This window comes from Micromys minutus, assembly GCF_963924665.1.
Source record: "Micromys minutus genome assembly, chromosome: 2".
NCBI classification, from domain to species: domain Eukaryota; kingdom Metazoa; phylum Chordata; class Mammalia; order Rodentia; family Muridae; genus Micromys; species Micromys minutus.
The window spans coordinates 46,665,742-46,688,914 of NC_137971.1; the positions used below are offsets into that span (position 1 = coordinate 46,665,742).

General features: G+C 44.3%; 2 protein-coding genes across 3 annotated transcripts in view; one reads left to right on the top strand and one right to left on the bottom strand.

Moving 5' to 3' along the window:
- The window catches only part of DTX4 (deltex E3 ubiquitin ligase 4), a 32,197-nt gene extending 19,134 nt beyond the window's left edge, over window positions 1-13,063 (top strand). Inside the window, exons 6-9 of one of the 2 annotated variants that reach the window (XM_080911904.1) lie at window positions 167-319; window positions 3,835-3,996; window positions 8,800-8,889; window positions 11,272-13,063. In XM_080911904.1, the coding sequence (XP_080768030.1) occupies window positions 167-319; window positions 3,835-3,996; window positions 8,800-8,889; window positions 11,272-11,505 (639 nt within the window). In that variant the 3' untranslated portion in view covers window positions 11,506-13,063. The remainder of the gene's footprint in view (window positions 1-166; window positions 320-3,834; window positions 3,997-8,799; window positions 8,890-11,271) is intronic. The other variant, XM_080911905.1, reaches the window with a different exon arrangement.
- A 2,621-nt stretch (window positions 13,064-15,684) lies between these two features.
- Window positions 15,685-19,553, bottom strand: LOC308416812 (macrophage-expressed gene 1 protein; the record flags this gene model as incomplete). The annotated part of the gene is made up of 1 exon (XM_080911902.1): window positions 15,685-19,553. One exon carries the CDS (start codon window positions 19,551-19,553, stop codon window positions 17,412-17,414), a length of 2,142 nt encoding a protein of 713 aa, XP_080768028.1. The 3' UTR covers window positions 15,685-17,411.
- Window positions 19,554-23,173: the final 3,620 nt, after the last annotated feature.

Genomic DNA, 23,173 nt, shown 5'->3' on the forward strand with positions numbered 1-23,173 from the left:
TGTAAATCAAGACAACACTGTATTTAGAAACACCTACCCCCGTCCCCCACGCAGCTAAATACAACACCCCTGATTTGTGGAATTCTAGAAAAGGGTGAACTACTTTTTTGATGCTTCCCTGGGCTGAATGACAGTTGATGCCTGTCTTTTCTTCTTCATTTCCTAGGATTGTACCATTTGTATGGAGCGCCTCACAGCCCCCTCTGGCTACAAGGGCCCACAGCCTACAGTTAAACCTGACCTCGTGGGAAAGCTGTCCAGGTGTGGCCACATCTACCACATCTACTGTCTGGTGGCCATGTACAACAATGGGAACAAGGTCAGTGTCAACCATGAGGGTGAGCAGGTCAGGATTTGTTCCCGAGTGTCCTCATGGTCCCACAGGGTTTGGAACGCGTAACAATACTCCAGATATATTTGCTACTTCACTGATTACTATGACTAAATTCTGCAGGAGTAACTTAGAGAAGTCTTTCATTTTGGTTCACAATTTAAGAGAGCTCATTGTGGGGAAGGCGTGGTAGGCAGGTAAAGTTGCTGGTCCTGTCTATCTATCCTTAGGGGACAGAGAGGCGTGGATGCTGGTCCTCTTTTTTATTTAGTCAGGGCTTCAGCCTATAGAAGGGAGCTGCTCACATTTAGGATGCCACAACACATTTTAGAAAGTCTATCACAGACATGCCCAGAGGTACGTTTCCACTGCAAATCTAAATCAGGTTGACAATTGAGATTAACCCTCAGTCAAGGCAGCAGGAATGAGCATGTGTGCTATTTTCAGGGTTGATTAGATCCCACATTGAAAACTCTGTCTTCATCTTCTCCTTTAGGTTAAGTTTCCCCTCAGTTCTGGTTTGGGTATACAGGATGGTCTAGCAGAACTGAGCTTTCCATTAAGGTTTCTGAGGGAAATGGCCCACCACTGAGTGAAGTTGTTCCCCATCAGTGAAGGAAGCTTTCATCATAATGATGAGAATTTGTTTATTCGTGATGCAGAAAATGGGTTCCCAGTAGCTTTTATTCTTTGTGCCAGTGGCTTAAGTTGAAATCCACCTTCTGTGGCCAATGCCAAAACACCTTTGATTGTCCCTGGAAAGGCATTGTCAAAGTACCTGATAATCCCTCCCTTAGTATCCATTGTTGGAGGTTGAGACAGAGCTTCTCTCCACTAACTGACAGATGATGTCCCTCAGTAACAGCTGGTTTCAGAAATCTAGCTGGCTCCCTAAATGACAATTTCCCTCTTTGTTATCTGTCCTTTTGAAGCCATTGACTTGCATTCTTGACTGAGTCTACAGTCACCTGTGAATTCCTTCTCTGTGACACTGAGCACCTCTCGTGTCTCTGGAGCCAGCTCATGTTGCAACTAAATATTTCTTAACTTCTTGCCCAAGAAGAAGTCAGGATTTGGGGGTGCTCCTTATGACTTTCATACGTAACTCCACGAGAACAATGGCGGAGGCATGGCAGGAAGTTCCCCTGAATGGAAATTTTGGCTTATGAGCTGAATGACCTGCAACCTCTTTAAGATTTCATTTTTCAGGACAAACAGATATGAAACAGTAGCTGCTGCCTACACCTCACTGCTGTATGTATGAGTGAGTGTGTGTGTGCGTGCTCATATTTGTGCATGTGCATGAGGAAGCTGGAGGACAACTCCTGCTTTCTCTTTCCCCGCCCCCTGTGTTCATGTTTGTATAAGTGCATGTGCATGAGAAGGCTGAAGGACAACTTCTGGTGCCATCTCTAGAACACTGCCCACCTCTTTTGAGACAAGGGTGTCTCACTGATCACCATTAGACCAGGATGGCTGGCCACCAAGAACAAGGGATCCTCCTGTCTCCGTCTTCCTTGGTGTCTCAGATGCCCTTTATCATTAGTGAAAGATTCCATGTTTTCTCACAGCCCAGGACTGAAATATTTCATTAGAGCCTCACCTTTTTAGAAGATTTAGGGGTGGGGAAGGGGGGCTCAGGTGTCTTAGCACATATATTCCATTTTAGATGACTCTCAAGACCGCCCACTAACTCCATATTTATATCTGTAGGGTTCCTAACATGTTTCCCAAGCCGATGTGTTTTTGTTCTCCCTTTCCACAGTACTGGAAGCTTTCTGTTCTCTTAAGGACAAACAAGAAAAGCATGGGAGAAAATGGACTCGCTCCCGGTCTGGAAGCCAATTAAGGCTAGAGCAGAGAGCAGGGCCTTGGTTGCAGAAAGCAGTGACCATGAATACGATCCGTTATTTAAAAGGAACCAAGCGTGACTGACTCATGCCTGAATAGCTCTGAGAGAATCTCCTCTCCTGCCCAAAGACCCCCAGCGTCTGCCAGGACCCTAGCTGAGCAGCATCACATTCTACACACGTGCTCGCTGCCCTGCGTGCTTCCTTCTCGACTCTCTTCCTTTCCTGTGAACCTGAGAATTACCTTGTCTGTCCTACCGGGTGACACTTCACCTGGTCCTGCTGCAGGACTACACACTTTTATGTTACTGTCTCCGCAAGCCATGCTCACACCAGCTTTCGTAGCTGTGACACAATGTATGGGAAAACCACAGGAAGGAAAAGAAAAGACTGATTTGATTTTGCTTTTTTGTTTGTTTGCTGTTGTTGACTCATTACTTCAGGGAGTTAGTCTGTGGTACTTCTTTGCTGTGGGCTTATGATGAGGCAAACCATGGTAGCAAGCCTCTGAGGTGTGATGGAGGAAGTATGTCACCGAGGGCCAGCCCTGCACGGGTATATTGTGTGGCCTCTGCATGTGTCCTTTCCCCATCCCCTCCTCTCCCTCTTGTCCTTCACAGTTCCTGGCTGCCTTCAGATCACTACACTGTTGGCTTAATCTATCAATGAGGTTCAGTCCTCATTTTCCAGTCCCTACAAAAGCTCCTCAGTGGGCAGCCAAGCTGTTAACCCATGAGCCTTGGAGAACAATTCTGACTCAAACCTGTAATGACCAGCCATGCGCTGTAGGGGAAACTGGAAATTTTAGACTTCACTGGAGCTCCAACCCTCACGGGTGGCAAGTTCTTAAGTCTGTAGGTCCCTCGGTTCCCAGTCCCTGAAGGGGCTCTCAGTACCTACCCAGGTAAAGCAAATTTATAATTGGTTTTAAGAACCACTTTCTTAAAGCCAGTTTTGTTCTTTCCCAACATGGGGCCCAACTATTAGTAACCCCACGGATACAATAAGCACACTAAGATCATTTGGTTATGACATGCTAAACACTTTCCCTGTGCATCTCACCTGACTTTCATTAGCCCAGTGAAAGAGGGGGACTATATTTCTTGTTGTACAAGGGAAACTGAGAGGGGTAAACTTGTCTGTGGCTAAAAGGTAAAGCTGAAATTCAAATCTAGGCAGCTTTACTTTAGAGTTCTCACTCTGAACCTCTGTACTTCCTGGGCTTCCAGTTCTGACTCAGTAAGCCAGATGTGGAGTCCAAACATCTTTAATTTTTAAAAATGTCCTTGGTGAGTCTGGTCTTATCACTCAATAAGTTGTTCTTCTTGAGCTATTACTGTGTGTTCCATCCATGTGGGTGTTGTCTAAATCACAATTACCTGTGTTGGCTTCCTGCCCTAGTCAGCTCTTCTTCTCAAGGATAGAGGTGTCTCATCTATGTGTCTCAGTATGGAACATGGGCCACATGTCATTTTCTTCCTGTCATTTTAGGGAAAGCCACAGTGGCTTAAGTAGCTAGAGAGAGTTTCAGGTCTGTTAACCACTGGGTGAGCTTTCTCTCTTAAGATCATTCTCTGGTACATTAGGGGGTTCAGGGGATGGTCATGAACAGAGCAGTTTCCTAATCTGTCTGTACTGGACTTGGCTCCTCAGGATGGGAGTTTGCAGTGCCCAACGTGTAAGACCATTTATGGCGTCAAGACAGGCACCCAGCCTCCAGGGAAGATGGAGTACCACCTCATTCCCCACTCCTTGCCTGGCCATCCGGACTGCAAGACCATCCGGATTATCTACAGTATCCCCCCTGGCATTCAGGTGAGTCCAGCCTTGGATGCTGCCATCGGTGATTTCAACTCTGGACGTGGGTGAAATGTTGTACTAGGAAAAGCCTCCTTCCCATCTTTGTTCCCACCCTGTGTCTTCCATTGTTCCTCTTCCTCTGTATCCTTCCAGCATTCTTTGAACATACTCAGTGGAGACTGCATCCCCCCTCCCAGTTTTGCACAAAGAGCCACATTTAGGCACATTGTTTCACACTCTGAATTTTTCAAGTAACTATATGGGCCTTAGGGGGTTTTTTCCCTGTGTTAATAGAGAATGTCCTTATTCTTATGTCTGTGAAATAATGTATTGTATACATATCTAATTCAACATTCCCATTTGCTGTTTGTTTAGATTGTTTGTAATCTTTTCATACAACAGATCATGTTACTACCAACAACTAATACTAGTCATGTGACCATGTCTGTAGAATAATTTTCTGGCAGTAGAATTTCTTGGTCAAACAGTTATTTGCATTTTAAACAATTTGATGGCTTTGTCTTTACTGGCTTTTCTTTCCTCTCTGGGTTTTGGAAGACTGTCAGCCCTCAAACAAATATAAATAATAATCCATGAGTACACTCAATGAAGCCCTTCCCTCACACAGCTGAGCCTTTCCTAGGTGTTCTAGGGTGCAGACCGGATTTATCCCTAGGCAAACTTTGGTTTGCTCACACTCCTTCACGCCCACCTGTGCCTTCCTGCTCGTCTTTGTCTCACAGGTGTTTGCATGTGGGTTACACCCAGGTGTGTGTTAGGTACTGGTGAAGCAGTCTTCAGATTGGTTAAATCTTGGATCCCCGAAGTCCCGATTGTTGTGGGGCCAGGGGGGATGATAAAATAAATAATATAAATAGGCAAAGTGCCTCCAGAGCATAAGAAAATCAAGCAGCAAAGTGTGGTCGTCCATAAAACAGGAGGCCTCTTCCTTGGGGACCTTGGTAATCAGGCAGAGCAAGATAAATACCTCTCACTCCCAATCTGGAGAACAGAGCCAGATGTGCACCCTGATGAAAGTTACACAAAGGGATTTGCAGGACTTCAAAGTCTTGTGACCCTGGGCTCACTTCCTGGCTGTCTTCAAGGTGCCTGCTTCCTCCTCCTAGCTTCAGATTTTTCTCCCTCATCTGTGCTGCTGGGGAGGCCCAAGGACTGGGAAAGTCCATCTGTGGGCTTCTCAGACACTACTCAGCTGCCCAGGACCTTGCTTTGTGCTATCTGATTGGCTCAGCTGTTGGAGTGAGGAAGAGGAGGAGGGACTTATGTGTGGTCTGTCTGGAAGGTGGGGGGAAACATTTTTGAAGAAAGGCACTCTCTAGTGAATCAGCGAGAGAAATATAGAGTCCACAGTTAGCTCAGGAGGGACAACTGTAGGGAAAAAGTGCATGTTGAAGGACAGTGGAATTTATTCACTTGGGAAGCTGAGACTTGCAAAAGGCATGGAAGGAGGGCGCATGATGAGAATGTAGGGAGCAGGTCACAGAAGGCCTTGAGTGCTAGGGCCAGTGATGGGGACTTTGCTTAGGCTGTGAAGAGCCCTTGGAGATTATTGTCTGATTAGGATTATAAAACATGTAACATGTAAATTTGCTTTAAGAGGCCCATGTGACTTAAGAACAGGAGATGACTGGGAAATAAGTCCCCAGTAGCGTTTCAGGCTCCTGACTAAGGGGAGGAGGGTAAGTAAGATGTGGTTAGCTTGTGCCCAGGAGAGACACTTAGAATGATTCTGTGGCAGCTAACTGGGATGATAGGGAAGAATGAAAATGTTGGAGTGGACTGGCAAGATGGCTTAATGGTAAGGGCCCTGACAATTGAAAGCCAATCCTGATAAACTGAGAATTCCTGAAATCAATGTAGTGGGAGAAAAGAACCGACTCTTTTAGGTCATCCTCTGACCTCCACACATGTAACATGGTGTACACATTCTCTCTCTCTCTCTCTCTCTCTCTATCTATCTATCTATCTATCTATCTATCTATCTCTCTTTCTCTGTCTCTGTCTGTCTCTTTCTCTGTCTCTCTCTCTGTCTTCTGTCTCTCTCTCTCTTAATAAACAAGAGTTTAGAAAAAAGAAAAAAGGAAGGAAGGAAGGAAGAAAGAAAGGAAGGAAGAGTCCACCAGGGGTCAAAGTAGAACGAAATATTAAAGTAAGGCATTTTTTGAGAAGGCGGCCACATTTTTTAAGCCTCTAGAGTTAAGGGATAGAGAGAGCCTTCTTTATAAATGTACAGAGGGGGCCAGTGCTGCCTATGCAGGGTCCTAGCACCTCTAGTGACACCCTGGGGTGGCTTGTGGAAAGGAAACACATCTTTAAACGGTCGGGTGCTCTGCAGACTCACCCCTGTGGGTCAATAGCAAGATGTTCAGTGTTTTGCCTTGTGAAGCTCCAGGGACCATGCAGGCCTGGGTTTTGGTGAGAAGCTGTGATGTCCAAGTACTGCTTCCACTGCAGAAAGTGAGTCCCTGTGGGAGAAGCTCTGGGCCAGGCTGAGGCAGAGTCGTGACTGCTCCTGTGGCAACAGGCCCAGAATGAGCATCCTTACTGGGTTGGTGCCAGACCTGCTGAGTTGGAAACACAGCCAGCAGGCTAGGGCACCAGCGAAGCAGCTGGAGGCATGGTCAGGCTTGGTCCCTCAGTGAGGATGCCTGGCTCAGAGAAGTGTGGCCTTGAGAATGATGCACGTTGTAGAGATTTAGTGGGACTCTTAAGTTATAACTGCCAGAGTCTTTCCGTCCCAGAGAACATTAGTTTCTTTTAGGTCACAGCGATATCTGTATATCTTCTAACATTTTTCTATGATCAAAATATACTACATACATGTATAGAACTCTCAAATAATAGATAAAAAATATACTTTAAAATTTGAACAGTTTTTTTTTCTGGCTATTTTATATATACATGTATATACTGAGTTTGAACATTTTCAACTGCTTTTGTGCTTTCACGTCTCCCTTCCTTCTTCCAAAACACTTTCCCCAACAATCCCTCTTTTTTTTCTTTTTGAGCCAATGAGTGCAATTTCATTCATTCATCCATTCATTCATTCATTCATTCATTCACTCATTCACTCATTATACAGCCATGATGCATTTACTTATCTGTGGGAATGCTTGTACCAACAGTTGCATAAAATTGTCAATATTATATGACTTACACTTACAAAGTAGAACTTTTAAACAAGGTTATACTCTCAAGAGGTCAGGGATGTTCAAAATTATAGACAAGCATTTGTGTGGGTGGGAAGTTGTTATATCAGCCTTTGTAAACCCCTCAAAAAGACCCATGCACTTCTTGGAGCCTGTGGTAGCTCTGACAATGTGACAGTTTAGCATCACAAAGGATGGCAATGATGGGTTCATGGAAGTATTGGGGAAATTTCTTAATTATATTAAGTGGGTTGGGAGGACCTGCCCACTGTGAGTGGCATCATTCCCTAGGAATGGGGATCTGTAATGTGTAAGAATGGAGAAAGCTAGTCTGTCATGCATGCATTAAATCATAGCTCTCTGCTCTTGACTGTGGGTATGTGGTTATCTGATTCAGGCTTCTGCTGTGTTGACTTCCCCACAAGGATGGACTGTAACCTGGACTCATGCATGACCCATTTTTCCCTTAAGTTCTGCCGTTAGGGTATCTTACCATAATTACAATAAATAAGCCTAAGAAAGACACCAATTAGAAAGCCTAGTGTCTTGTTCCTTTTTGCTGTTGCTATGACCGAATCTCTGAGCTGAGTGGTTTACAAAGAAACAAGGCTAATGTGGCTCATTATTCTGAAGGAGGGGAAATCCAGCAGTCATGTCTGGTTGCCCTTGGGCAAGGATCTCCTGCTGTCTCAGCTCATGGCAGCAAAGAGACAAACAGATGTGTTCACAGAGAGCACACAGAGCAGCCTTGCTCTGTAAACAACATGCTTTCACGACAACTAACCCGGTCCCTTGAGAGCAAGATGAGAGCTCTCAGAAGAAGGCATTCATCCCTTCTGAGAGCCTCATTGCCTCTTACATGCCCCAGCTGCCCACGAGGCTGCAATGGGAGCCAAATTCCCGAGAGAGTTTTTGGAGGGAACAAACAATACTCAGCACCACAGCATCTGGGTTCTGACTCAGCTCTGCTTTGATGTCTTTCCCACTCGGTGTCATTGCATGATGATAGCCGACGTGTCATGAGGTTTTCTGTCCTGAACATTAATCCATGCGGTTGAGTAAGGAAGTGAAAACCCATGAGGACAAAGGAGAAAATCCACAGACTCGTGCGGAAAATTCTGACTGCTTGGCTTGCGCCTCAGAGAACTTTAGTATTCTGGGTAGTTGATGAAAAAGACTAGTGATCGTACCTCAGGGAACCTGTGCTGAAGTTAGTTTTGGCAAAGCCAGTGACCTTTTGCAGCCAGTCAGCTTCTGTGGGGTGTACTTTCCATCATTCATAAGCCAGTAGAATAAGTGATGTTGGTGCTGTAATGAGAAACTTTACTTTGCTTTTCCTGAATACAGATGGGCTCCAAGCTCCCTAAGCACTGGTAACATCCCATAGGGTGGGTTTTCCAAATCAGTCTCACCACACATAGGGATTCCATATGAGCCAGCAGGGAGCTACAGCTGCAGACCAAGCTCAGGTCACATGCTATTTGAGAACTTAGACTGCGGTTTTCTCAGTTGGTTTTTTTTTCTTCTTCTTCCTTTTTTTTTGTCCTCTGTCTGAACTCTGTGGCTCTTGTTATTGTCACACCAAGCCTGTACTAACTTCTCATCAGGGATGTTTTGCAAGCTATCTTTGTTTTCTTTCTTCTTTCAGGGACCAGAACATCCAAATCCTGGGAAAAGCTTCAGTGCCCGTGGCTTCCCACGACATTGTTACCTTCCAGACAGCGAAAAAGGGAGAAAAGTAAGAGCAGATGTTTTGTAGTAGGCCTAGATGAGGCATTTATTTTTCTTTCTGCAACTCACGGACCAGTGTATGATTCCTATTGCATTACATGCCATTTATGTGCCGCAGTGTACACATAAAAGCCCAAGAACGACTTGCTGGAGTCAGTTCTCACCCTGCCATCTTGTTTCTTGCTGATGTATTGCCTACTCCAGACTAGTTGGCCTCAGAACTTCCAAATGATTCTTCTGTGTCTCCCTCCTGTCTCCCCACGGGAGTGCAGGGAGTACAGATGTGCATTTCTGCATCCGACTTCTAATGTGGGTTCAGGGGATCCAAATTCAGGTCATTAGACCTGCAAGAGAGGACTTTCACTCACTGAGCCGTCTCACCAGCCTGATTAGAATGGGGTTTTTTTTGTTGTTGTTGTTGTTGTTGTGTTTGTTGTTGTTTGTTTTGTTTTGTTTTTTGCAGGTGGTTGGGAGTGGAACGACTTTTCTTTTTCTTCTCAAAATCTTACTGGCAATAATTCACCTGCACTGAAATCCTTATCTACAGCCCTGTTATTTTCAAGCTGATCCTGGAGAAATGCCAGTGTTAACTCCTAAGAGCTTGATATAAACTCAGACCTGGAAACCATTTCATTTTTTTTACGTTCCCTGGTTGTTCTGATCTAAACACACACCAAAGCATAAGCAAAATGTTCTGGGATCCTAATTGATTGGACCTTATTTTATTGGTTTTCATGATTACTTCTAATTCTTGGTCAGGATTCTAAATAGTCTAATTGAAATAGCTGGATGTTCAGAATTTTGTCTGATGCTAAGAGGGTGAAAAAAATCACTTGTCTCAGGGAAGTGTTGGGGAAATTCAAGAGGTATGCTTTTGGTCAGCTTCCTTTCCAGGTCTAAGAAGTTTACTCAAGTCTGTCTTTCTGCATGGAGTGTTAGTGGTTATATTGCTGCTGTGGGTCCAAGTTCAAGCATATGTAAGCATATCTGAGTTGTTCTAGCAGACGACCACAAACCACAGACAGAGTGGTTCATAAACAGCAGGTCTTTATTTCTCACAGTACTGGGATTTAGGAGGTCCAAGATCAAGGTGCTGGCAGATTCAGAATCTGGCAAGAATTCACTTCCTGCTCATAGAAAAGGCCTCTTCTCGTGTGTCCCCGCCAGGGAGAAAGAGCAAGAATTTCTTTGCCAGGCTCCTTTTATGAGAGTGTTAATCTTATTCATTGACATTCATTCTCATGATCTAATAAGCCCACCAAAAGTTCCATATTCTAATACTCAATTTGGAGGTGTTGCTGAGAAGGTCCCATGAATTTAGGGGGTGCACAAGCATTTACCCGCAGACTCTTAACTCCTCATATGGAAGCCAAGCTGAATGGTTTCCAAGAAGCCTGAACAAGACTTTAGGGTGGTCCCAAGAGACATCTGACAGAATTCAAATAGATAAGGAAAACCCTAGACCACAAGGATACAAGAAGGTAGGGCATCTTCAAGGTAAACAAAATAACAGTTTGAGGTTCCCATAAAATAGGAAAAGATTACTACTCAAGGTCATATACAACCACTCCTTAAGCCTGACTTATCACCATTTGAACATTCTTATTGAAGATATATCTGCATAAAAGAAATAGTTCTTTGTGAGCGACCTTTACACCAAGTGTTAATTGTGCTGGAATTCTTGATTCTCAGATAGCCAGAGGTTTCAACCAGATGAGTGGGGGCTGCCATTCCCTCTCTGTATCTCATAATACACCCTATCTTTCTGTCCTGTTTCAATGTCAAGGGGTTTGGGTGTGTTCTGTCCTTCCGAGGAGGCAGAGGATAGTTTGTAACAAAGAAACAGCAATATCAAGAAAGATACAGTAGTGCTTTGCTTTCAAACTAAAGGTCAGAATCAAGGAAGGCAGTATTCCACCAACAAACAAATTTCTGTACCTTAGCCCCAGGTCTGCTACTGAATGTCTCCACTATAGAAAGACATTAAGTTAAAACTGTTAAGACTGCAGTCATAATTCCGTTGGTAGAACACTTGCCTACAATGTGGCCAACCCCAGCTTCCATCTCTGGCACTTAGAACCAAGCAACCCGCACATGCATACACTACACATGCACACAGCCCTTGGGGTGGGTGATAGTGTTGCCATTTTATGAATAAATGAATCTCATGCAGATGTTTTGAGTTTGTCAAAAGTTACATAGTTATTCGGTGACAGAGGTGAGTTTCAATCTTTAGTGCTAGGTGTGCAATTTCAAATCATTCTCTTCTGGGTTGCTTAGGACATCATGATCTGGGATATCAGGACAAATCTACCACCTGAAGATCGGTTGGTGTGTGACCAATACTGAACAACTCACTTCCTGTGGTCTCTCCCCTTTGTTGCGTTAGGTTCTGAAGCTGCTTCTAGTGGCCTGGGACCGACGTCTCATCTTTGCCATTGGAACCTCCAGCACTACAGGCGAGTCCGATACTGTCATCTGGAATGAGGTGCACCACAAGACAGAATTTGGCTCCAATCTCACTGGCCATGGCTACCCAGATGCCAATTACCTGGATAATGTGCTGGCTGAACTGGCTGCCCAGGGTATCTCTGAAGACAGCACTTCCCAGGAAAAAGACTGAGGCGGGAGGGTACTGGGGACCACAGGGCAGGAAATGGAGAGTCATGGGGAAAGTTGATGCAGTGCCTCCTGACCCCTCATTCACCTTCTTGTATCCCCACCTCTCATCCTACTCAGTCACAGAAGGAGCTAGATTAGGCTGACATCATTCATAAACTTCACCTAATGCAAACAAGACGTGGGATGAGGACCAACCTCTTTCTGTCCCTATGAAGTCTTCAGTACTGGGTAGGCAAGAACCGCACCTCTCCCCAGGACTGAGCAGTGGGTATGGTCAGCACACTTACTGTATAGGCAGTGTTGAGGTACTCCATATCCCGACCTTGTGAAGCTGAGATCCCTTGCCTCAGCTGGCTTCTCGCTGCTTTCACTCTGCTTTTTCTTTTTTATTCACTGAAGTCAGGGAGCTCTCACTGTGCAAGATTGGGGAGAGAGGTGTAGACTGCTGAGACACCAGAAATTGGATGCCTTGGTGCAGAGTGAGGAAGCAGTTCATGTTAAGAGGGTCAGAGTCAAATGCCTCTGGGTGCAGGTTCCTTGTGAGAAGTCTGAGCCCTCCCTTCCTCCTCATCCATTGGCATGTCCGTAGGCATCTGATTTTCTTAAATGGATGGAAGGACTCGGATTCCTCTCTGGGGTAGCATCCCATGATGCTGTTTCCAACCAACTGCTTTCTGATCCAATCAGAGCCTGCATTCCACTGAGCATCTGCACTGTCCTCAGGGAGAGGAGCCCATAGCCTTCTTTCCAACTCATTTCATACCAGCTCAGTTTCATCAAGTCACTGTGAGTTGGAGCCCACACCAGGCTCTTTGTCACCTGTGTATGTGCATATGTTTGTGTGAGTGTGTGTGCATTACTGGGCCAGGTTATTGGGAAAGTCCTATCATGTCTCTGACTTCTGTTTCACATGCCAAATCTCAATTCTGTTGGGGATCCGATAGTAAAGGTGTGGGCCTTTGACTTTTCTCACCCTTTGCCAGACCATTTTATGATAAACTTGGACCCTTGTGGACACAGAATTGTGCTTGGGAAGATGTGCTGATGCAAGAGCGAGACTGATTTTTCTCTTTCTAATTAATATTAGATCAGAGCCAGCCTCTATCTAGTACAGACTGGCCAAAACCATGGTGGCAGAAGCCTCTTTAGTTCATTCCTAACATAGTTAGGAACACATTCTGGTCTTCTCTAAACAGCATCTGGGTGGCATCCCAAGATCCAGTCTATCCCCAATATTTTCTCAACCTTGGCTCCATTAAAGAATGGATTAGGTGTCAGGTAAGAGAGAATGGAGAATCAGGAAGGGAAACCAATTTCCTCTTTGGAAGTGGTTCCTTCAAATTCTCTTTGGGGAAAGTTCCTCTGGATACTAATTTGAACTCATATACCTCATGTCTTGAGGGTTTGACTATACTTCATAAGATTGAAAGGTTTTGATGCTTGGGAGAAAAAGAAATGAAACAACCTACTACAGTGTTACTTAAGTTAGAACTGAAGTCCACGTTTTCATACAACCCTACACCAGAGATGCCTACTGTTGGGCTTCCACTATTGTTGATATTGCTGTGGCCAGTAGAATCACCCAAATGTCCCTAACCCAGTTCCTGATGCTGAGTTTTTTTTTTTTTTTTTTTTTTTTTTTTTTTTTTTTCACTCTACAAATGACTAATGGAATTTTAATCTCCTCCCACTAGGGGGCGCTGTGGTAGGAGGGAGTGTTCTGCCATCTTAGTCCAAGCCGTCCTATCAATGGGAGGCCATTTTGTCTCACTAGCAGAGCAGAAGATTGCTGAGTTCACCGAACCTCAGAGAAAACTTCTGCCCAAGTAGAGAAAGACACATCAGAACTAAGTGGAAGGCACATATCCATGGGAGATAGAGTCAAACCCTTTTATCAGTCGCTCTCTGATCCAGTCAGAACCTGCATCCCACTGAGCATTATCCCCAGGGAGAGGAGCCCATAGCCTTCTTCCCGACTCATTTCAAACCAGCTCAGTTTCATCAAGTCACTGTGAGTTGGAGCCCACACCAGGCTCTGTGTCATCTGTGGCATTTCAGAGATAAGGGGGCCTCGCTGAGGGCCTGCCGTCATTTTTGCCTTCAGTACCCTTTGCTACCTACCTTCCCTGCTTCTTGGCAACAGGGGTGAGAATTCAGGCTGGGAGTCCATGGCTAGGAAAGTGAAGCAGTGAGAAGTGAGAAAATGAAAACAGGCTCTGAGATGTGGGAATGGCCAGCGGGAGATGTTTTCACGGATCAGAGGAGATAGATGCAGGAAAAGTGTAGCACAGGGCAGAAGGAAGAAGAAAAACCATTTTGAGGGTTAGTCTTCATGCCTTCAAGAATTTCCCCAGAGGACTTTAAAATGTCTATGCCTCGTTTTCTCTTCTCCGGGGATGCTCTGAGAGGCCACCTTACTCTCTAGTTACACTCTTTGAACTCAACAGTGTGTCAGTCAAAGCAGTAACCAATACCTTACTCTTTCTCTTGTGCCAACCCAAAATTATACAAAATTGATAACCATGAGAATAGGCCCTGGGCACCGGCTGTTTGGGTGCAGAGTGTTTCCCCAAGAGAAGCCCTGGTGTGCTCTACTGGGCCAAGCAGGGGGACCCCATGGTTTGTCTTTCACAGTCTCAGCACCAGCAGCCATGTTCTCTCTCCATGAGACTCCAGGGGTGACAAATGGGATTGGAGACACACCGTGTGAGATGCTTATCCTGTGAAAAGCTATGTAGTATACCTGTGGTTGTCTGTGCCTTTGTGCTTCCATTCCCCTCTCTTTTTTGTAAGATGCAGACTTCTGTGTGATTTTATACTTGGGTCAAAAGTACTTGTCTTGGTATCTCACTGTTGTGTGCATGAGATTATTGGGAGAAGGCTGCTGTTGCCCAAGAAATAACCACTGCCCCCCTTTGTTTGTTGGCCGTCACTTATATCTCAGTGGGGGGTTTCTGGGAGAGGGCTAGTGAATGTCCAGATGTCAGGTGTTCTGTTTGTAAGTGCTGTGATTTGAAGTTGTTGCTGTTGTTCTGTGGGAGGACATCGCCCCCTGGTGCTCATGAGGTGTATGTGCAGAACAATAAACTGCAAATGAATAAGCACAAATTGTTGTTAATCCTAAGGGCCTGCCTTTGTAGAAGTGCTTTGGCACCTGTTTCAGAAGCATGTGGACTACTTCCTTTATCTGTGGGCAGCCTCAATTCAACTAACTTGATAAAGGGAAACTCCCCTTTCTTTATTTTCTAAAAAATCTCCACATTTCTTCTACCACACATTTGACCTGGTTTGACTCTTGGTTCTTCTCAAAGAAACAAACCATAAAGCAATGGAAATGAGTATTTGAACTTGGGGAGAAAGGGTCATCTTTAAAAACATGGACATTTGCTTCTTGTGTGTTGGGCGGATGCATGTGTGTGTGGGAGGGGATGCATTTTAGTGTGTAGATGTATATGTTCGAGGAGATGCATGCTTGTGCCAGGGGATGCATGTGTGCGGGTTGCAAGTGTATGTGAAGTCTGCTGGGTTTTGTATATACATACTAAGGCCAAACATTGACATCAGGTGTCTCTTCTGCTATCTCCCACCTTATCTTTTTGAATAAATTATCTCAGTGAACCTGGAAATTACCGCTTTGGCTAGGATAGGCTGATGGACCAGTGCCCCTCAGGAGCCACCTGTCCATACCTCCAGTGTGGGGCTAAAGGCTCATGCCCCTAGACATGCGTGTACATGGTATTTGGGACGCATATTCAGAGTTTCAGGCTCACATGGTAAGCTCTTTACGGAATCCTCTTCCCAGCCTTGAATACTGACCATGTAAAAGTCCCCTTATTTTTAGACAGTTTTTATTTTTTAAGTATTTATTCTTAAACATCCCAATAACCATAGGAACACAAGAACAAGAAGCAAGGTTCAGCCTCCTTTGTCACCAAACTGTCTCCATCTTCAATATCCCATAGAGTACAGCTTTTCAGAAACCAGCTCTGGTCTTTCTGCAGACCACAGCCTTGAAGTCAGGACTGAGAAGAGCCCAGGAGCCCCACCCTGGGACTTAATGACAAGGCTTGAGGGTAAACTGGAAACCTCTGTATTCTGACATCACACAGATGAACACCCAGATAGAGTCTTGCTGAGTACACACTTTAATGCATAGTTATACACAGTTTTTGGTTAGTAGAGCTACATGTTTATAGAACAAATATTAAAGGTTTCAACAGGAAGTTTTTGAACTAAAGGTCTGGGAATCTTCTGCTGTGCCTTGTTTTGCAGACTTAGTAATCCTTAAAGAATTTACTTTTTTTCAGAAAGTTGATTGGCTTAAATGAAACATTAAAATATACCCCAAACCCAAAAGCACAGAGAGGTTAAGGAGAACATTTCAATGCTCATGAGACAGGATTGATGGAGAGGCTATGCAATCAGCCCCCTTGGTTGGGCAGTTGGTAGGGCCGAGTTCAAATTCAGTCATTCATTCCTCTCTGTATCTCAACTGGAAAAGAATGAGTAATTTACCCCATTCCCAGAGGCTGAGACATTTGGAGAGCCTACTGTGTGCACAGCCCTTGATTGTAAATATTAAGGAGCGAACACATCATCTTTCACAGACAGCTCACTGTGCTGTGGTGAATAGATACGTAATTTCTAAGAGAGCTGTGGAGGAATTTTCATGTTGTAGAGAATTAAATTTTCAGATATGAAAATTGAACAAAGCCCCACCTATTGCCAGGTGTCAGTCATGCAGTTCCATGGAAGCCATCTTGGAACCGAAATGCGCGTCACGGCCTTTTCCAGCTAACTTAGTGGCATCAGTTTTGTTTTGTTTTTAACCACCTCAGTCCTCTTCCTAGCAATGTGAAAAAGCAAATCCTAACAGACAGAAGACAGCACTTTCTCCATAGTTTGCAGTTTCGGGAAGTAGTATCAAGCACTGTTTCACCTCTAGAGAAACAGAAGCTTCTTGCTGCAGTACAGGGTGTTTGTGTGCTGCACAAGGGTAAAGACTTCCATAGAGAGGGACGAGTTACAGTTTTGACATATGAACATGAACCCATACGGCCTGATCTGTTCAAACCAGATCTGTACCGTTCTTCATTTATAACGCTGTTAATTGACAGATCTGAGAATCCAAAGTTTCCTGGAATATTCTCATTGTCCTCAGAATCCCGGTTTTTATCCCTAATTTATTACTTGTTTCCTTACTGTTTCTTCATTCTTCTCCCCCTAACACAAAAATTATAAGTTACATTCCCCCGCCCCCCGTCCTGGGACTTGTTCACACTGTTCAGAAGCCCAAGACGGACCTAGATAAGCTGTGAGAAAGCTGGGAAATGGAACTTGTAGAAACCCCACCCAACCTCTCCTTCACATGCCTGTGAGGTGACTCATGGGGGAGGATACTGTCAATCAACTCAAGTCTTTCAAACTAAGGAATAGGGGCTATGTAGGCCTCCTGTGGCATTTCAGGGGCATGTTTGCCTCCAGATTGAAATTCAGAGGGCTTCTTTGAAAACAAAATAAAAGAAATAATGTATTTAAGGTGCAAACCTCTTCAGCTTAGAAACTGGAAAGCCTTTCAAATTCAGACTAAATTCACAATCTCCAAATCTAATCTTTCCACTTCGCCTCTTTTGACTCACATGCATTCAGGTAAAGGTGACTATGAGAATGGACACACACACCCCTTGGCTTAGTCCCAGTCCAGTTTTTTCCAAATGAATCATACCTGGTTAAAATGGCTCCTTTAAGTTCTTGGTGCAGAAGGCTAAATAAATATTCCCAGGGTTGTAAGACCTGCTTCCTTCCTACTGCAACTGTCACTTGGGTACTTAGGAAGGCAGACGTAGAGAAAACAAAGAGAAAGATGCACTTGAATCTGTGACTAGAAACTGTTTCCTTTGAAGAAAATTAAGCTGGACTTGGATCCTGTTCTTCATTAGGAGCCAATGCATCTGTTACTAAGCTTCCAACCAAACTCTCCTGCTCCTCAATTTCCTGATATTCCTTCTTTTTGTACTTCTGAGTACTGTAGATGGCCAAGGTAATGACAACTCCTAGTGCTATGATGACTCCCAAAGTGATTCCAACAGCTTCTCCTCCTGACATGCCATTACTGTCCCCATGGATGACTGTCATGGCTCTATGAAGCTCCAGAGGCTCTCCCAGCTTCCACTGGTTGGTCTGAGGATCCTTAATCCAGGATCTGGCAGTCTCACTACTGGTCACTATGACAGTGTTGGTGGCCACTTGGCTCATGAGGGGTGGTTTGGTGTAAGGTGGGAGCCTGACGGGGAGCAGGGACCCTCCAGTAAAGATTCCTGCCTTGACACAGTAGGAGACTTGGCATCCATCACTGATAACAGCTAGGTGTTGGCTGAAGCCCCCAGGACACTTTTTCAGAGATGGTATGCCTATGTCTTTGGCTGTATCAGAATTAACCAGGGGGTTCCCCATTATACAGCTGAAGAACCCACCAAAGGGAACTGAAAACTTGTACCCCAACTCATAATCTAGGGACACACATACCTTGAGGCTTTCAAACAAGTTCAGTGGAATGTAACCGGCTGGGCATGACTGTGAATTTGTCATTGGGTTGATGCTCTTGTCAGTGAAGACTCCTCCAAAGAGAAGTCCTGAGTTGTCAGGTACTTGGCCTGTGGCTGCACACCAATAAGCCCTGAATTCAGCTTTGGCCACTCGGAACACATCTTCACACACTGTCTTACAGAAAATCTTGAGGGTGCATTTCTTCTTGCATTCTAGACGACTGTAACCCTCTTCGTGGGTCTGAGACAGCAGATGGACAGGGGTGTAGCCAGAGGGGCAAGAGAAATCACCAGTGAGCAGATTCTTTTGCTCCAGGTTTTGGCAAAGAACATCCCCTGACAGTTCAGTGCATTCCTGATAAACTCCACCAAAGGTGAAGTTGGTTACTTTCGCATCACACGAATCATCATCCATATTGGCTTGAAAATTGAAGTTGGGTGAGTCAACATTTGTGCAGCCAGGGTGAGTGTTAAAAGTGTAATAGTGTCTCACAGCTGTTTCCACGGTCTTCGACAGCTTCTTCACCAAGGGACCCGGCAGGCCAGGCAGCTTGTCAGGCTTAATGAAGAAATGCAGAGGCAAGCCAGCACGGTCTATTGCTACCAGGTGGTTAGTGATGCCCTTCTGCCAGGTTTCTAAGGTGATGCCTGGATAGAAGGGAATCCCTCCAAAGCTCTGCACCCTGGAGTTGGTTCTGTTAGACAGGTAGCTCTTGGTGAAAGTGGTATGAGAAGTGTAGTCTGTTTCAACTTTGAAGTTCACAATGTTTAAGAAGGCAATCCCAGCAGAGGCAGTCACAGTGCTCTGGCTATTCTGGTTGTCCAGGAGGAAGGAGGACCTTATGTGATCCTCCTGAACCAGTGCAGCCCCGGCATCCACACTAGTGACTACGTGTGTGCCATAGTTGAGGACCAAGAGTTCTGCCAGATAGGTGGCCATCTTTGTCTGGTTTTTTTCTAGTTGGTCACAGATGTCCATAAGTGCTTTCGTAAATCCCAAGCTGAGCTCTGAAGTTGGGCCGGTTTTGACTGTGTAGATCCGGTTTCTTACCTGAACCCTGGTAGTTACAGCTTGGTCCTTTACTTGAAGGGTCTTCATCCTTTGGAACTCAGTAGAAAACTTGCCGTTGACTTTGGAGAAAAGGGAGAGTTCTGTGTTGATGGAAACCGAGGTGGTGCTCTGGTAATTCACCCAGGATTCTAGGATTTCTGAGTTCATCTCCAGGTTGCTCTCTTTCTGAGGAATAGTATAGACTTCATCAGGAATGATGTACTGCCCATCTTCTGTGGTCTTACAGTTGGTGTATGTCAAGTCCATCACCCGTCCCATGTCTATGTTCCTCAGATTATCCCAGCCTCCTCCTGGTAGGACCTCCAAGACAGGTAACTTCAAGGTATCCTTGCATATTTGAAATCCAGTCGTAATGGTGTCTCCAGGAGGCTTGTCTGCTTCAGCACATGCTATCATCATCCAGATGAGGACCATGGCCATGAAGCTGTTCATGGTGCAGACGGTTCCAGACATATACCAGGCCAAAGCATTCAGCAGCAAGACTGGGGCAAACAGAAGGATGGAAAAGAATGCAGTTGCTGAAACAGAAATTTCTACAGTTCTCCTAAAACCATCAGTTCCGCTTTATGTTGCTCTAATTGCAAAATAGAGAAATGAAAGCTGTTGGGAATATTGGAGACCACTAGTGCCTTGCAAAAATTATTTTACACTGGGTATGCAGATGTACAATCTTCACCAATCCCTCCCTCCCCTGTGAATCCCACCCTGCCTGTTTTTTGCCAAAGCGGTTAGATACTCAGTAAAAGTGTAGATTCAACACCTTACCTCTTCTCTGTCAGAAGGCTCTATCTGGCTTTTGCCTCCCTCTTTGACTGACTTATTCTTCTCTTGTGAAATCACAGTATTAGTTTCTTTTTACTGGAAATGCAAGAGTGAGTAGCAACCTCAGGCTTATTTACATACCCCGCCTCCACTAGGCAGGCTACTCTGGGTCAAGGATAAATCTTAGGTATCTCATTGGCACCCTGGAGTTGGAAACTGTCCTCTGAAAACAAAAGGGTAAAGAACCTCAGATGCATGCTTCGTAAGGGCTCAATGTTACAAACTCACAGAGTCCTGGTTTAGAGATAGACAAATCTAGGGCTCAACTGTCCAGGAAAGCATTCCATTTGCTGGGAAACCCCAGCCTGGATTGTCCTGAGCATCCTGGGTAAGGGTGAGGGCTTCCACACTGCTCTGTTTTTCTCCTTTCAGATAGAAATATTCAAGAGAAGACAAAAGCCATACCATACATTTTGGTTTACTCAAAGCATACAGTGGCCAAAGAGCATGTGTACGTGTGTCCACACATTGGTCTGATCTTTTCCATGTGTGCAGTTTTAAAGTGAGTGGTAACTGACCATACTTTTCACCTTTTCATCCCATAGAAAGATGTTCTTTATTACTACATAGTTTTAACACCAGGAGTGTCTTGGTTCATTTAGCCACAGCCAGGGAGTGTGTAGCACATAATAAGTCTTCACATGGCACCCTCTTAGCACCCCAGATCATTTTATGAGCAAGATGTAGACCTAAGACTCTTAAAAGCAGAATCGTGTTTCAGCCACAGGTTAGGAATATGGAGATAGTTAGGCTGTGAAGATCCCAAAGAACTGAATCATCTCAGGCTGTCACTGAGGCAGCAGCAATGCATTTTTGAAGAATTTGAGTTTCTCTAGTCACTCTTCAGGCTCCAGTGGTGTTCAGTAAATCCATAAAGGCCTTATCATGGGTCTATTCATGCCAAGGTGTTTGGGGAAACTGACTCATACCAGCCTTCAAAGAGGAATGAGTTTGTGAACAATGTCTAAGCTACACGAAGTTGGAAAACCCGGCTCAACCACTGCAGAGGGTGCGCTAGTTCACATATAATCAGGGGTCATATATGTGTATCTCGGGAGACAGAGTTTAAAAGCTAAGAGTTCAGTACTTGCAACAACTCAGTAAGGGCCTCGTACACACTCATTTGATGACAGGCTAGCAACTTTTTCTTGCTCTCTCTTTACAAAATCACGTTGAGGGCTAGAGATGAGGGACAGCAGTGCATGCCTGAATCCCCAGTGCTGGAGAATTCCAAGAGCCTGCTAGCTAAGATGGTAAGTTTCAGGTTCACTGAGAGGCCCTATCTCAAAAATAAATAAATAAATAAATAAATAAATAAATAATTAACAGGCAATGGAGAAGTAATTGAGGAAGAAAAAATCTGATGTCAACCTCTGTACCCCACATGTGCCTCAATGGGTAACCTCATTGACACATACATCTGCATCTCTCTCTCTCTCTCTCTCTCACACACACACACACACACATACACACACACACAAAGAGTAATAAAAAACATTATGCTGTTGAGACCTTGATATCCTGAAGTGAGAGGCAAGTAAAGGAAGCATAGACAATTCTAGATCCAAGTCTGTGCAAATTGCCAAACAGTTCCTCACTTTCCTGTTCCTTCTTTTTAGTACAGTTTTCACTTTAACATTACATCAAATGGAAGAATTACAAAATATTCTATAGTTACAGTCAACACAAGTTTTCCAAATAACTTGTATAATAAAATTATGGCATTATATCATGATGTGTAAAATAATAGGCCTTCAGCATGAACCCAGATATGACCAAGTATATAAAATTAGAAACTTCAACACCAACCCAAAGACATTATCTGGTCAGTAGAGTTTATTAAATATTTTTTTATTCTTAAATTTTCTGAGATTCTTAGGTTTTCTTGCTTTTTAAAAAATCTTTTTATTGGATATTTTATGTATTTACATTTCAAATGTTATCCCCTCTTCCCCCTCCCCCACCTTAGCTATATGAGTTTTTTTATTGAACATTTATTAACTACTAAATAACAATGGGTATTGGTTTGTATTCAGTAAAACAATTCTAGCAATATGGATACATATTTAATTTTTTAAAATTCTGAGATAGAACATAATTAGAACATTTCTCTATTTTCATTTCTTCCTAGAATTTATCCCATATACCTCTCTCCACCTCCTTCAAAGTCACAGCCTCTTTTTTTGTTTTTTTTAAAACTAATTGTTAATGCACTCATATATGTAAATGCACGTGTCTGTGTGTGTACATGTGTGCGTATGTCTATCTGTGCATGTGCTTAGGTGTGTATGTGTGTATCTGTACATGTCTGTTTGTGTGCATAGATACGTATATATTTTTAGATATAACCTGCTCAGTCTTTATAACATTACTTGTATGCATATTTTTAGTACTGACCATTTGGTACTGTATAACCAATTGATGTGCTCTTACATTTTTTAAATCGTCAAATTATTTTTGGCACTTTCAAGTGCCTGGGGAGGTTGAATACATGGGCTTTATGATTGCATTGGTGAAGGGAGTTTAGCTGGTGGGAAACAATAAAAAGAGAAATGGTGAGACTGGGGCACAGCCTCCCTTTGCATGAGAAGGGTGGTGCTCACTGGAGCAGGATGTGACTAGCATCTCCCACCTCCACTTTCCCGTTTTACTCCTTCCAGTGATTTTCTATGCCTTTACTCAGACTGAAATATTCCGATAAACACACATTGTCTTCAGATGGCTCCCCGGAGACAGTGGAGGGCTGGGGCTAACCTCGGAACTCAGACCTCTAGCAGAGAGGCAATTCTTCACAGGTGTGCACCTCTGGTGCTGCAGAGCGATTTCACTTCCTCCAGCAAGCAGCAAGAGGGAAGTCACACATCTGCTTCCTAAGTCTGAACACATTTGGCACTGTGTCACGAGGAGTTAAGCCATGATTCATGTCTAAGGTTTATTTCTGTGTGGCCTTGGAGCCCGTTAGGGTGTTTCCAACAAGCACACGTCACAGGTGCTCTGAGACTGTTGGATTAGCCAGCCTCAGCCTACTTTGTCAGGGGTCTAGGGGACCAGTCTGACACCTGACACACAAAGCATTGTTAACTGGAACTGAGAACCTGACTGCTACAGACCAAAATTTGATGATAATGGAGGGCCTGTGTGCCACAGAGCACAGTGGCAGGTTTTCTATTTCTGAGCAGCCGACTTCTAACCTGATATTTTGAGAGTTGCTTTGTCAACTCACAACGAAT